This window comes from Vespula vulgaris, chromosome 1 (assembly GCF_905475345.1).
Source record: "Vespula vulgaris chromosome 1, iyVesVulg1.1, whole genome shotgun sequence".
NCBI classification, from domain to species: Eukaryota; Metazoa; Arthropoda; class Insecta; order Hymenoptera; family Vespidae; genus Vespula; species Vespula vulgaris.
The window spans coordinates 10,938,716-10,955,029 of record NC_066586.1 but is presented as its reverse complement, the minus strand read 5'-3'; the positions used below and the strand labels follow the sequence as shown (position 1 = coordinate 10,955,029).

Here is a 16,314-nt window from a genome sequence, read left to right as displayed (position 1 = left end):
TCACTTTTTCTGTCTCTCTTCATCTCAACCCCTCAAAGGCAAGTCGACCCCTCATCGTTCTCCATTTTTTTCGTTCTCCGTTCGCCACTAGCATGTTCCGTTGTGCTATACTGTTTTCCGCCAGCAGCCTTTTGCCAACGAGGCAATTATGTCTTCCCCTTCTCTCTCTCTCTCTCTCTCTCTCTCTCTCTCTCTCTCTCTCTCTCTCTTTCTCTCTTTCTTTCCATCTCTGTTTCACTCCCTCAAGTTCTCTCTGATCTTCCGGATCATCTTTATTGCCGATCACATTAGAACGTTACGGCACGTGGAGTTTATAGGGCCATCCTCAAAACCACCTTAGTAGCCCTATATACATAGATATATACATTATATCATATACGTATATATGTAGCAAGAGAGAAAGAGAGAAAGAGAGAAGGTAGACGAGTTTTACGTCGACGATCTTGGACGTTTCATCCTACGACGAGGCGATCGTTTCACGAAGCACATTCGTCCATTTCCCGTGAAAAAAAAATTCGGACTCTTCGTTCCGAAGTGGTCGTCGTATTTTCTCAAAGAAGACAGACCACTGCATTATTAAAAGGAAGCTAAGCAAGTCGCGTGGAAAAGGTAGAAAACTATCGTCAAGGACGTCTCGGTTTAGCAGTTTTTATCGAACACGTCTATCGTCCTATTCGAGAACGTCCGCGTTCTGGCTTTATCGATCTTCTCAACTCTTTGTTCTTCGAAAAACGAGCTATAAAATGTTTCTAGTTTTTATTTATTTCTTTTTCTTTCTCTCTTCTTTTTATTCTCTTTCGTCATTTATCATAAATCGCATACCCGCTTCTCCATGATCATCGTTATTATGTATGTATCTATCAGCCGCGAGCACTTTCATCGAATTACAAACCTTCACTGGACGATTCTTATCAAAGGAAAGAAAGGGGAAAACTATTTGACGGAGAGATAAGAGAACCGATCGAGTAGGAAACGAGCCGGAAACACGATACTCTAGCAACGAAGGGCCAATGGACGAGCGATAATTTACGAGGCATGTAATTGGAACAGTAGTAATGCACTTAAGGAAGGATGAGAGCAAATAGCATGTAGCAGCTTGGTCACGTGGCGCGCACGTGGCAGCGCGTGCCACTGACACCCAACTGTAGCTCACCCTCTCTCTTTCTCTTTCTCTCTTTCTCTCTCTCTCTCTCTCTCTCTCTCTATCTCTCTCTCTTTCTCTCTTTCTCTCTCTCTCGGACTCTCCTATATCCAAAACTCGTTTAAGTATAAGGACTGGCATAGTCCTCGCAAAGGTTCTTCCATTGTATCTCCCATCGAGCCGGATCCGAGCATTAAGAAAATTGAAACGTCGATTTGTCCTCGCAATTCGCCCCAAAGATAATTTCATTAAGATCGTTTCCAAAAGTGGATGACTCGAACGCCTCTCGAACGATATAGGATTCGACGGATAAATCGTACCTCAATCTTGCGGTGAATGATGCTAATTTTGTTCGACGTTACATCGAAATCCGATCTGGGAAATATTTGATTTACTCTGACGTCTTCTCGTTGCCTGCCAAGGATCTCGTCTTGAGAAACTTAGGAAGGGGAGAAAGAATTACAAAAAGAAGTATCGAAGATGATTGGATCAAGAACAAAAAGAAAAAAAAGAGAGAAGCAAGAAAAGAAAAAGCAAGAACGAATGAACACGTATCGTGCAATTTACTCAAAGAAGATACTCGCTAATAACGATTGAAAATCAGAAAAACTCAATTAAGAGACATGTCGTACCGTTTGGACAAACTCGCCAAGGAACTCGACTGATCGACGATAAACGATGGCGTTGGTGTGCCATCTTGTTTGAAGAGTGACACATATCCTACAGGCGAATGTTTGTTCTACCCACGCATTATATCCTCCTAGGTGCTCGTGTTCGAGCAGGTGCACAAGCAACCTCTTTCTCTCTCTGTCTTTCTTTCTTTCTATCTAGTTTGGCCCTAACGTGTTCTCGTAGCAAGCCGTGTGTGTCACGATACAATCGTGGCGTAAACATATGGTCATAATAATAGACTCTTGATTTTGATGAGGGCCGGCTCCCTTCGTGTATTCCGTGATTGCTTCTCTCTGTTTCTGTTACTCCCCTATGACCAAATGAATTCACTCGAACTGTTTCAAGTGACCCACAGGAAGAAAATAGTAATCTTTTTTCCTTTTTCTTTTTTTTTTTTTTTTATAAAATAAAACAGATAAATATCGAAAAATAATTCATCTTTCCTGATATCAAGATCAAAACTAGGTTGGCTAATATATAATTTCAAAGCTACAAAGCCCTATTCTCAAGCTTGTCCTTAAAAGTCGAAGTAATAGCAGCGTAAAGCGTTAAACGAGCCCATTACTGTATGTATACAGTATAGTTCGCTTTATATATTGTCGATAATACATAGTACGCGTTCTTTCGCTAATGTAACACCGATATTATGAACGTTATTCTCGTGCTTCCGTTTAGGTTCACGATTTATAAGTAAATTTGAAGCGAATAGTAGATGATGCGCGAGTAAAACATAATCAAAGCATCGACGAAATACTCCTTGCAGACGTGTCATTCTTAGTCATTAACAATATATCTGAACATACAAATAAATATTATTTATTCCTCGAAATAAATATTATCGCTTGATTTAATTCACGAGTATTTCAAGGTTACCACTCTAAATAAAATATTTTCGTCATTATACGTATATACTACTTAAATATACGTATCTAAAATGTATCTAAAAGTTTTTTCTAAATGCGATAAGGATTATTCTCAAAGAACGTAAAGAATAATGCATTCGTCGATTCTTTATCCTCGTAACCGACGATCTGCATAGAGATCGGTAAAGAATGGAATAAAGTAACGAAAAGCGATAAAAGAACGATACAGTGTCTCTGCAGATCCGGCTGTACGGCGACTAGAGGAATAATGCATAGACGGACATTCACAGTGAACAAACCAGCAAAGACTTGTTGGTTAAGAGGGTATTTTTAGTGCTTCTTCTAGCGACGTGCGGAACAAATCGATCGGTCTTACTCGTCAAAAATTGATTCGCTTGTTTCATAAGAAGTGCTGACAGCGGTACTTCCCAATGGCACGGACTTATATCTTCGAAGTTAATATATTATACACATTATCCTCGTGATCTGTCGATAACAAATCAAAATCACGAATCTGTTTTAATTCTTTTTCATTTCGATAGATCGATCGAATCGAGAATTTTTTAACGTTTCATTTGATATAATAATTTAGATAATCGTTCAATTCCTTTTTTTTCAAACATTCTCGATCAACGATTAGTCTTCGAAGAAAGATCGATATATAAATATTATTAAGAAACACAAACTGTTCGAAGTTATGTGTTCTTTGTATACATAGGAAGAAGATACATATATCCTAAGTAGTACTAGACGTGAGTGAACTCTTGAAACGAAGAATTGCAAAGTTCTGGTGGAGTTCGAACAGAGGGATGAAGATCCTCCTTGTTTTCTTGCGATGATGTTTCCCTACAAACCGAATACTGATATCCCGAACACGTACTCGAACCATTCTTTTTTTATTCCTCCTGCTGGAGGACCACGTTTAAGACATCAACATAAAAAAAAAGGGAGAAAGAGAGAGAAAGAGAATAGAAGATATCGGATATCTCGAGATATTTCAGATATCTTATTAAATATTAATAATTTTTCGTCTTGGAAATCTTCGTGCTCACAATTTCGAATAATTTATCTTAAATTCTCATGATCGAGATTGACCGGTAGTTTATCAGACCGACGAACCCTTGTAACTACATTAATTAAAGAAAACCATAGCATATTTTGTCCTCGTTATTCAACGGTATATCATAATTGAGTTTTTTCGAAAAAAGGAAAAAAAACGAAAGAGATAAAAGAAATAATTTTTAGAAATAAAACAATTCTCTTTTTCTTGATAAATCTCGACAAGAATTATAAAAAATGTCTAAGTGAAGAAATTAACGATAAATTATCCTCATTACCAATCGTATCCCGTCTGGACGTTTAGTCGGTTGGGTAACATAATCGGAAGTCGATATTCAGAGCTTGAATCCTCGTGAAAATGCTGCACCGTGAGCACCCACTAATGTGTATCTTGACTCGGGGTGAGGAGGAAGGGTAGCACCCTAACAAATTTAGGACTCGTTAAGTTCCACTCGTCGTCCTTCGTCGTCGTCCTCGACCCTTCGATATATCGTTCGCAGGTACACGCTCGTATACGCGCTTAACCACGAAGATAGAAAGAGGGAGAGAGAAAGAGATAGAAAGAGACAAATATAAAAGGAAAGAGAAAAGGGATAGAAGCATGGAGAAGGGAAAGCCCCGTAAGTATTATTGTAATTATACACTTAGGTTTATTTCCTGCGTGCCCGCCCACTCAGCAAGGGCTGATAGCATTATATATCGCGGGGTCCCTAATAAAAATAATAATAAGAGTGTTAAACCGCGGCGGAAGCGATGTTCACCTTTTCATCGTCCTCTACCCTAACCACGCACTACCCTGAGCCACGATATGTACCAGAAGAAAACACCCTGCAATGGACGAATACGTATGTACGTACATATGTATATATGTATACTAACTGTATGCTATATATTCACCTGTCCCTAACTAAACTATTGTGCGAAACTTCTCGATCGTACAACCTGTTCCACCTAGAGTTTATCGTCGAATATTTCTGTCTTTCGCAAGAATGAATTCAGTTTTTTTACCATATTTTTAAAATTATATCGAAATTAAATTATATTCGAAGAAGAGTTAAGGTCGATAGAACCAGAAAAGAACACTATGTATAATCATTCCAGAAAACATACATATGTATACGTATATATATATATATATATATACACTTGTACAAACAGCAACGTGTGTGTTCACATAAAGACATGTGTGTGTTAGCCTATACATAGAGTACAGGTGTACATAGATTTATGTATATGCTCGAAGCTACCGTGTGGCGTAGAGAACATGGCGTAGAACCCTATACAGTGATCCTACGTCTACGTACCGTGAGGTTTTGCGTGGCATTTGGTGGATACCACAAGGGTCGTTCGGGACACCTTCTACGATGGTGTGTATACTCGACGTTGCGCGGATCGCAAATCAGTCGTAAAACCTAGCCGCGTTTGAAACTTTACGGTTGCCTAACACTTCCTGACGAGAGTATAGCGACGGATGTAAAAGTAAGATTCTAAAGCGAAAATTTGCTACAAAAAACATCGAAGTCTCGTTCCGAAGAAACTTCTTTCTTTGTCTCTGTTTTCTTTCGTATAAAATAAAAATAGGTTTTTCGCGTATTTGAAATATAAAATAAATATTTCTGGCACGATACCATTACTCACGTTTATATCACTGTTGTAATAATATTCAGTATATTCGACATAAACGCATGCTATCATAATCTGAATTATTTCAAATTTATCTAAAAATTAGCCATGAAAGACAAAATGTTATTTCTCGAAAATGTTTAATAAATTTCGAGTTAGCGTTCAAAATTTCGTTTTAGAAAAATGTATTAGAAACATTATGAACGTTGGCCTCAATCCACCCTCAATATACGAATAATCGTGCGTGACTACTCTCTCTGTATCTCTCTTTTTCTCTCTCTTTCTCTCTAACCCTCCTAGAGCAGTGTTAGTTAGTGACTACCACTCGAAGACCCTTCTTCACCAACGAACACACGCTACCACTTATTTCTTTCCCCAACCTGAACCATCCCTCCGTCCACCTGCACTTTAGTGTCGCTCCAGATACTCCAACTCGTCGAGACTAATACGACCTCGGCACGAAAACGCGACCACCATAGCGACGAACATTCTAATAAGCAATCGAGATATCGACATTCCTTCTAATTCAATAAAATTTCATAATTCCTCTGCGATCATAAAATCATTATCGTTATCTTTCCTAATCGTACCTTTACAGTCGTCTTAATCATGATTCCATATCATATAACTATCGTTACAATTTTATATGAAAACAGAAACAGATAACGATCGATTAAATTCACTATTCAGATTCACTAAATTCAGCCATCGACAAAGGTACTTATTAAACCTGATACATTATGAGCTAGCAAGTCACAGTAGCAGTCGAACTGATTTATGCACGAAACTGTTCCGCACTATCGTTCCGAATATCGGCTTATAGAATTAATACCTCGAAAGGGCTTAACGTAGCGTACGTCTAAGCCAATGACAAATCTCGTTCTTTCTCTGGAAAAGGAAATCTATACTGAATTGATCTCAATGAAAAATAAAGAAAGAAATAGATAGACAGAGAGAAAGAAAGAGAGACATGGGCATAAAAGACTTTAAGAAAAAAATCGAAATGGGCGATCTCTTGTCTTAAAAGAGGAAAACGAAAACGAAGAAGAAAATTCTTGCCTCTCTCTCTCTCTCTCTCTCACACGCCTTCCATTATTTTCAATTTGTGTAAATTAACGTTTCCGTTCTGCGCGTCTCCGTGAAGGACAATAAATAAGGGGCCAAGCGAGTAGTAAATATAAATCAGGAGTGATTGGATGTAAGTGGGGAGCGTTATGTGTCCCCAGCGTCCCGTGTGTGGGGTCGACCGCGGGTATTCTATAGTTGTAACGTAGTAGACACGTACGCAGCTTTCTCTCTCTCTCTCTCTCTCTCTCTCTCTCTCTCTCTCTCTCTCTCTCTCTTTTTCTCTCTGTCTCTGTCTCTATCTCTGTCTCTTTTCCTTGCTCTCTCTTTCTTTCGTGATGTCTCTGGTGGTAAAGTCGTAGAACGATCTATGCTGTATCCACGTAGTTCGCATAGTTCACTGGCGAAAAGAAGGAAATGCTCGAATACTTCGGTTGGCGTCAACGTGTCTCGCATGTACCGCGTGTCTGTATTTATATATGTGAGTGTATGTGCAATAGAGGGAGAGAGAGAGAGAGAGAGAAAGAGAGAGCGATTCCCATTTATCACGTACCACCATCATTCTCTCCCTTTCATTTTAATCCTTCTATCTCTATTTCCTCCGCCAATCGATATGCTTCGTCTGCCAAACGATATTTCGATATCCCTTATCCAACTTGAGAATTCTTCGTTGTAGAGATCAACGTTTTATAGAAAAATAGAGAGAGAGAGAGAGAGAGATACAAACGATCGGAACGTCATTAATTCATCGTCCTTCGTCTCGAAGTACACGTAAAAAATCACCGGATATTGAAAACTTAATCGACCTATATTCAATAATGTCGCTTCGTTATTAACGTTAGTCTTTTCGTCTCAACGACGATTCTTTTTTTCTTCGATCAGTATATAATAGGCCGAGTAGAATTGTGTTATAACAGGTGTCTTAATTCGAACCGAAGAATACTTTTTGTCATGCATTCGACGTGGATAGAAACATGAAGAAGTCGGAAGAGACCATCGAGAAAGACATAAATATTCGAAAGATAAGCTCGGATGAAAGTCGGGTTTCAGTCTTTTTTTGTCTTACTATATTTCTCTTTTTTCCTTTCTCTCTCTCTCTCTCTCTCTCTCTCTCTCTCTCTCTCTCTCTCTCTATCCGTGCACAGGTGTGCACTTGCGGCCGGGGACACAGGTGTAGGCGGGAGAAATTATCGATTATGCAATCTCGTGGCCCAGCGTGGGCCAGCAACTCGTACGCCCGCGCAAAAAGAGACCTAACGTTCATATAACATACTAACACAAGTGAATACAAATACACACACACACGCTGGTTCTCTTTCTCTCTGTCTCTCTCTCTCTCTCTCTCCGTTTGCATTTTCGTTATACATATAAAGTGCTGGTCCATCGGATACCACCGACGTTAATTAGCCTTTCCTATCGTCTACCTCGGCAAGACCAACGAAGAAACTCTACCGTCATGACACACGTAACGATTCACTCAGATTTTTCAATTACCTTGTCCTTTTTATACTAAAGAATATCTTTGTTTTCTACTTCACGAAAAATAATCGATGATACGTGGACAATACAGATTTCATGAGTGTCCTTTGATCAATCAACTTTTCGTCGGAAGATGATTCTCACGTAATTAAAATAAGAGCCGATATTATCTCGAATTCGAGGTGACAATGGAAATCGTCGTTACCGGCGTAATTGCTTTTGGATATTTTATCGAAATTTCATTATGTCGTCGAAACTATTTCATTCATTGTCTGGCACCGGCCAACGTCTGCCTCTCAAAATTCACGTAAAAACAGTTACGTTGATTAAAATTAATAAGCTAGCATACGAACGTTATGATAATGTTGATTCTTTAATGAGTTGCCCAGTGACGTATCGTATGGACCGCGAGAGTACAAGAATTTTAATTGATTTCATATATATTTATGGCGGCTACATGTCGTTACAGTGATGACCATTCAATGCGCATTAATGCCTCGTTTGTTGTTTAATCATTGAATAATTCGAAATTATATTATTTTGCAGCATCGCGCGTTTAATTAAAATGTTTATTTAAACCGCCGCGAAATTGATTACAGTTCTTTAGTATTAATAAACGATCACTCGATAGAAATTTGTCAAATAAATAATATATGCGTCAACATGCGAAGACTCACGAAACGAATATTTGCACGGACGATGCATCTTCCTTTTTTTAAATTTCTTCGCTGATAAATTGTTCATTAAGAAAGAAAGAAAAGAGAGAATAAAACAAGAAAAAACTAATAATATATCGCTAGAATCTATCATTTTTTTTATTACAAAATTAATCGTTAATTCATATGCATGATTGGTAATATAAATTTATAATTTATCACTTTTAACATTATATAATTGTTATTAAACCCGGGCCAAAGAAAATGAAGTTATAGAAGAATAAAATAACGACTTCATTTTCGACATCTCGAAAAAAAATGTTTCGATAGTTACTTCGTGATCCACTAATGTGATCCACTGTGAAAGAGCGTTTACTTTCGACGCTTAATTCGCGATGACGCAGTAAAGGTAGACGGGCCAATCGATAATCACTTCATCGGAGTAGCCAGGACTCGCGACATACGTCGTTTTATTTTTCATCGTTACTTTTTATATCGACTAACTAACGAGCCCACTTTCCTTCCACTATTTTAATTTATTGAATTTTCTAACTTATCTCGCGGTTCTCGGCATGTTGAAGGATAAATCTCGTTTACGGGAATTCTTAAATATCTTACAGAATTTATCATCGACGGCGTCTTCTAAACGAATAACTTTAATCGTCGCATAAATGTAACGCCTGAGAATAACTTAACTACACTTATTTGCGAACAAGCGATTAACTCCCTGAAATATGAAAAACGATAATACGTGACGAGAATAAAGAATATGGTTGCCCTCTCATTAATCTGGATCTTTCCCATCATCGATATTCCGTACGCATGCTTGGAAAAGTAAAAGACCGGAAAAAATACTGAGTAATATTCATCGGTTCTTGAATAATTATCATTCAAACGATGAATACATAATCGATCTAAAATATCAATTATCGGGGGTGTGGATAATTAATAGATATTACGAAGGTAAGAAAAAGAAACCTTGTTTGCGAATGATTAAAGATAAATAGGGAAAGAAATTTTACATATTTTCATCGCAATTAGGATTAACGTGCGAATTAATTTAATAAAAAAGTAACCTTGGGAGAATTGGAAAATTAAAAGCACAGAAGAAAAGAAAACGAGAAAAAGAAAGAGAGAGAGAGAGAGAGAGAGACAAAGAGAAGAAGGAGAAGAAGAGCGATGAAAAGGACCGAAGAGAAAAATCAAAGAAAAGAACGATTACGTCGGATTCGCGTTATCGGGCGTAACAGTACGGCTGTAATCTCATCTAGGCACTCAGCTCGTAGCGACGGTTTTTATCCTATTACGTCACATGAATAAACTAAAGACCTGCTGGAGGTCTCCGACGTTCGAAGAGGGAGAAGGAAAAGAAGAAGAAAGAGAAAGGAACATCGTAGTCCTGCACGGTGGTTCCGCATCGGGGCACGTTACTCTCTGTGGAACCTCATGTGTTTCGAGTCGCTGATCTTTCGAAGCAAAGGGTGTATCTCTCTCTCTCTCTCTCTCTCTCTCTCTCTCTCTCTCTCTCTCTCTCTTTCTCTCTTTATTTTTCTTTCTTTTTTCTCTCCCATCCGTCGAGAAATATCTTTCGTACCGACAAAATTGCTGAACTTCGATTGATTCTGTTTAGATAGAGAACTTTACTACCACTTTCCTTTTCTTTTATTTCATTTTTTTTTTCGTTTCCTCATGTATGCAGGTACCTTCGAAAAAGGGCTTTCTTCGTTACCACGCTTCAGCTCGTGCACTTCCTTGAATATTTCATTAGGAAAACACTCGACGATAAGTCGTTCTCCACCTTTTTACGTTCCTCCCCTGATCTCCGATCTCGTGTCGAAGAGAAAAGCCAAATAGATTTATGGAGTCGTTACGAGTCTACGTTCGATGTCACACGATTAAATTTATTTTACAAGGGAAGATGATTTTTATGCTTTCTTAATGGGATGTCGTTGTTCTTATTCTTACGGAGCTAAAGTTAAAAACGATATAATCTATGAATTCTCTTTCAATCCTGAATGATTTTAAATAATCGTCTCGACAGATTTGATTTTCTTGGAGAAGGCACTTTAGACGACTTAAAATGAACGACTGAAAATGGAAAGCAATCAAAGACAATGACATTTATAACTTAACTTAAGTTAGTTATCTCTTTCTATCGGTTGGAGACCGTTACGATCGATTCTCTTATCTCATCGATAAGTATCTTTCTTATACATACCCATAACGTTTTGTCGAACGCATGTTATTTATAAAGAATGAAACGTGTAATAATAGGGAAGAAAACAACTTGGTTCTCGAAGAAAATCGATCGTTACAAATCCTAAAGAGAAAGAATAGAGGATGGAAAGAGCAGAAAAGCAAGGGTGAGCTAGCGTGTGAATTATGTGACGCGGGAAAGTGCCATGCAGAAGAGAATAAAGAAAAACTTTTCTATGTGCTCCTTTCACCTTTTCAAATGTTTCGATGAGGACAAACACCGCGTCTCTATGTTCCTCGACACGCGATCAAAGAAACGTGATCATTCTCTTAATGCGATATTAACGTGTACCAAAAGGGTATATTAAACGTGAACTCTTTCATTTAGAATTATTGAGAATAGGCTCTAATTGAGTTGTACTATTACGTTGATTTTACGCAACGTTTGTTCAATTAACACATTTTTTATTAAACTTCATTAAAAATTCACCTTATTGTTCCTCTAACAAGAAAATCAAACATACCTGAGAATCAGACATTTATCTTATTCAAAGTATCATATATGTAACAACGATTACATAGAAACATACATATACTTATAATCTTTGTTAAAAAATAAGTTAAAAGACTTTACATAAAAAAAAAGAAAAATACAACGAAAGAGAAATAGCTTGCATGAAAGTCTCTCGAAACTCAAGCGCAAGAAACAATATTTATACAGTACAATGTTAAGATAAAAATTTGCAGGTGGAGCCCACTTTCTGTAGACGTTGAAACGCATGATGTTATCGAGAAACAAAACACAACACTTAACGACGACAATAAACTAAAAGACAAGAAAAAGATTGCTAAACTCACCGTGGGATTGGGCATACAGCGTCGCGGCGGCGGCGGCATGGGATCCGGCGCGGCACGATATGGTGGCGGAGAATACCTGCCCGAAGGGAAACAACCAGGGGCGGTGATCGGTGCCCCATGGAGTCCCTTGCTCCCCATCATCTTGTCCGGCGAATACATCATCCTGCCGCTGCCGGTGATCGGTTTTCACCGATTCGCTCTACACCGCACGCGCGCGCGCGCACGTTAGGCCTAAAACCGGCGGCAGCTCGAGAGAAAACGATCGCACCAACACCGACGGCCGCTCATCAATTGTCTTCCAAGGATTCTTTGCATCTGTAGAAAATCCGAGATCGAAAGTCTACAATCCGAATTCCTTCTCTCTCTCTCTCTCTCTCTCTCTCTCTCTGTCTTTTTTCTTCCCCTCTTCTTAGCGTCTATCGTTTTTGAAACTGTTTTATTTATTTTTTTCTTCTTCTTCTTCGTCTTCTTCCTCGTCACGTAGTCAAGTCCCGCATTCTCGATCAACGAATTCGTCCGTCCAACCGAGCCGACGTCTGCCGAGACGTTGACTTAAACCCCTGCATGATGCACACCACGATCTAGCACGATCATTGAAACAGTCACAAAAATACTTCGCGACACCTTTCCTTCGTTGATTCCTTCGATGGATTTTCACTCTTTTTTTTTCACCGAACAACAATCGTCTCTCTTCTCTCTTCTCTTTCTCTCTCTCTCTCTCTCTCTCTCTCTCTCTGTCTCTCTCTTTGTCTCTGTCCCTCTCCCCTCTCTGCGTATATCTCAAAAATCGATCGTTCGTGTTCGAGAGTGAACACGGTTATTCCTCAACGTTGATTAAGATCGACAATGATTTTTTATTTATTTATTTTTATTTGTTTAACTTAGTCGTAAAACAACGTTAACACAGCAGAGCAGCGAATGTTGACTCGAAAGGAAGCCACCGGTCGAATCATATAAAACCGTGGCTTGGATCGCGCAGGACCGTACGTGGATCTTGTCCTAGAGCTCCGCACTTTTTGGCGCTGACTGGCCGGCGAAGAGTGCTCTGCGGATGAACTCTTCCAGAGAGGGGGTGGGAGTGGGCGCAGGGTGCTCCTCCAAGGGGTGGTTTACTCCGGGTGGCAGTAGTGGTGGGATGAAGACTACGGGATAGAGCGAGGGGTTGTCAAACCGCAACGACGAACGGAAGGCGGAGCTTCGAAACGTTAGCGCATGCGTCCAATCCCTTTCGCTTGGTCGGCCATCTTTCTTCCTGCCTTCGTATGGGTGTCGCTAACCGCGACCACCCGTTTCTCTCTTCGCATCCACCTCTTCGATCCGACACCCCCGCCTTTCTAACGTCTCTCTCTCTCTCTTTCTCTCTCTCTCTCTCTCTCTCTCTCTCTCTCTCTCTCTCTCTATTTCTATCTCTCTCTTTCTCTCTCTTGAAACTCCAACCCCATTCCTGTCGGAACCCTCCACCAAGAGACTACTATGAGGACCAACCAACCTTACCCCGTTCCGGTGTCTCCTCGTCGACACGAGGATGCGGTCTTCTACCTACTTTTCTTGCCCCACCTTTTGGCTCCTCTTCGAGCACGCGAGATCCGGTCGAGCGATCTGACTGTACCTACCGGTCTAACTATACACGTACCGAGTGCGTGGCTGACTACTCGCAATCGTATCTACTACAGTCGGATTAGTGGTAACTCCAAGAGATTCTTCAAACGAGCTTTTGATTGAACTTACTACGTTCGTACTACTTTGAATTTTCTTGGAACTTGGCGATAAGAACGAAAGAGTAATCTCGATCGATTAAAACGATCGGAACGATCGGGAAAAATGTTCGAAAGTCCGTCCATCCTTCTTCTTACCAATGGGCTATCAATTATTTATCCAATGGATTCCAATCTCGCACGATCGCCGGCCCTTCGATAGCAATCCGAGCTCCGAGGGTGAGCAATTTAGGCGGGCCGTTAAGCGACTTATTCGTCGGCTTCCACGGACGGCGGTCAAACGTCGTTCGTTATTTTCATCGGAAGGCAACCTTAGGGAATAGCGACGCTTCCAAGTTAGAAATACCGGCTAGAAAGGACAGGAAGGACAGTGCCGTTGCTGATGGTGGTGGATGGAAGAAAGGATGAGATGGGAGAGATAGACTAAGAGAAAGAAAGAGAGAGAGAGAGAGAGAGAGAGGGAGAAGAGAGGGCCTCGACAGCAGTCGTTTTCCGAGGGATGTTGGCCGGAAGGTTCCCGCGGGGCCTGTGTTATCGCCTCGGCAGGATGACCAGCCCGCGTTATCAAATATTAAACCTACTTGCACCGGCAGCCTATCCTCGACAAGGTATCCAAAGCCTCCCCCTTTTCGTCCTCCGCTAGCCTCGCACCAACCACCACTGGCTACCGCCAAAACCTACACCCACTTTCAACCACCCAACCATCAGGAGAGAGAGAGAGAGAGAGAGACAGAGAGAATCGTACACTCTCGTCTATCCGGTCTATCCGTGCTTACGTTCTTGCTATTGTGTTGTTGCTGTTGTCCTTGTTTACCCGCAACAACGAGAGAAATCCACACTAGGCCCGCGAAATTGCTTGCCCGCAACCGTTTCCGCTGGCCTCGAGGTAAACCGGTAAAAATTGATTTTCGAGCCCGCCAAGGAGATACACAACGCGACGAAAATTCGAGGCCAAGTCGTAGAGGTTCTCCACCTTGGTCCTAAAGTTTTTTCTGATGGAACTTTTTTCTCAAGAAGTTGAAAAAAAAGTTAACTCAAATTACTTTTTAGTTTGATAATCGACAAGATAAATGTTTACTTTATTCTTTATTTCTGTTTCTTTCTTCATTGTTTATTGTCTATTTTTTATTATTTATCTGTATTATTCTGTTTCCTTATTCGTTATTTATGCTCTATTGAATATCGTTTATTCATAGTAAACGAACAAACAGGATATATGTAAATCAATTCACATGAAAGATTTCAACTCGCCGACCTAAAAACATTCGTCTCGAGAATCATCGAAGAATAATTTTTTCGTTCGTCCAACACGATATTTTCGATGTCAAACCACGCATAAATTATAAAGGAACTTTGATATGGACTCTCTTTCTAATTACAAGCCGATACTTCGTGATTCGAGGTAGCAACAACTCCGTGGTAAAAATAGCGATAGATGTCCATCACGTTTGAACGTACAACGATGAAAAAATCGAAAATATTCGATAGCTATGTACATATAACATGGTGAACTATGGAAAGTGTACCGTGAATAGTTCAGAAAGTATCGTGAGCGTTGAAAACCGCGACATGCATCGAAAGACTGAAATACAAGTAAAAAAACAAATGTCAGGTAGATTGTGAAGTTATCGAAAACTTTGGCTTCTAAAAAAGTTTACTATGAAATGTTGATATAAACAAACTGTTTACAAAAGTATATTCCGAATTAAATATTCATTGTTTTCGACTTTTACATATGTTGTATATATATATATATTGTATATATATATGTATATATATATATATATTGTATATATATATATACATATTGTATATTTGAATACATATATTGTATTCCTTCTTCATTAAAAATATTTTGTTTGTAAAAATTATCTCTTCTTCTTAAATTTTTCCCTTTTTCTTTTGCTTTAATTTTTTTTTGTTATGCAAGCTCCGAATATTTCCCTATCTCCTGACCTCGCTTTTGATGACAAAGCAAAATGTGTCCTGCGAATGGAGTCGACATGGCACAACGTGGATTCACAACGCCGACTGCCACGCGGCTTTTGAATTAGCAAAAGAGAGAAAGAGAAAGAGAGAGAGAGAGAGAGAGAGAAAGAGAGAATAATAATAACACAGGTTCGAAATAAACCGGCGTGGTAGTTTGAAGCGAGCTAAATGAAAGTTACCCGGGAATTACACGACTGTAATACCGCATATTTCCAATCAAGCTAATGAGTATAATCGGCAGCCGTTAGCTGCGGGGTCTGTGGGTAGGTTCGCCCTGGAAATTCGGGGGATTCGCGTCCTGTCGTGTCGCGGGTAAAGGGTAAAGGTGAAAGGGCATTCCGGGTCGACGAATACACTGTACAAACCGGAGAAAACTTTTTTTCGAGATCGTTGTGTTTTTTCATCGACAAATATCGTCTAGTAAAAAGTTACTATTGTTTCGAAATCATATTGACTCACTATTTCTAAATATTCTTTTATATTTATAAAATTAAAGATAAGTTAGTATTGTATTTGTGATAAGTCAAAAAAGAAATTTTTTTTCAATTTTGTAATGATAGTATTTAAGTAGGAATATAACTCGGTTCTCTCTCTCTCTCTCTCTCTCTCTCTCTCTCTCTCTCTCTCTCTCTCTCTCTCTCTCTCTCTCTCTCTCTCTCTCTCTCTCTCTCTCTCTCTCTCTCAATAATAAACTTCAACGAACAGACACGCGACAGGATCGTTTAAGCCCTCTCGTGATTATACGAATCGGAATTATGGTTATGGAAATAATGGAGGTGATCAATGATCTCACTCGGACTACGCGCGTAATAAATCAAGCGAATGCTAGATTTCATTATGATTTGGATGGATATATTGATACCAGATTTACAGTGAACGAACTCAATTTACAATTAGTATATCTTTATAGCAACATAAGCAATGATTTTGTACATTCAAAATCTGTTGTCGAATCGAAAAACATAGAATTCTGACGATTAATAAAATAAAAAATATAT

The 16,314-nt window shown here is 39.4% G+C and overlaps 1 protein-coding gene across 3 annotated transcripts in view; it reads right to left on the bottom strand.

Moving 5' to 3' along the window:
* The window catches only part of LOC127063716 (inhibitory POU protein), a 41,742-nt gene extending 29,109 nt beyond the window's left edge, over window positions 1-12,633 (bottom strand). For all 3 annotated transcript variants that reach the window (XM_050993844.1, XM_050993938.1, XM_050994022.1), the window contains exon 1: window positions 11,613-12,633. In XM_050993844.1, the coding sequence (XP_050849801.1) occupies window positions 11,613-11,774 (162 nt within the window). In that variant the 5' untranslated portion in view covers window positions 11,775-12,633. The remainder of the gene's footprint in view (window positions 1-11,612) is intronic.
* Between the last annotated feature and the right edge of the window lie 3,681 nt (window positions 12,634-16,314).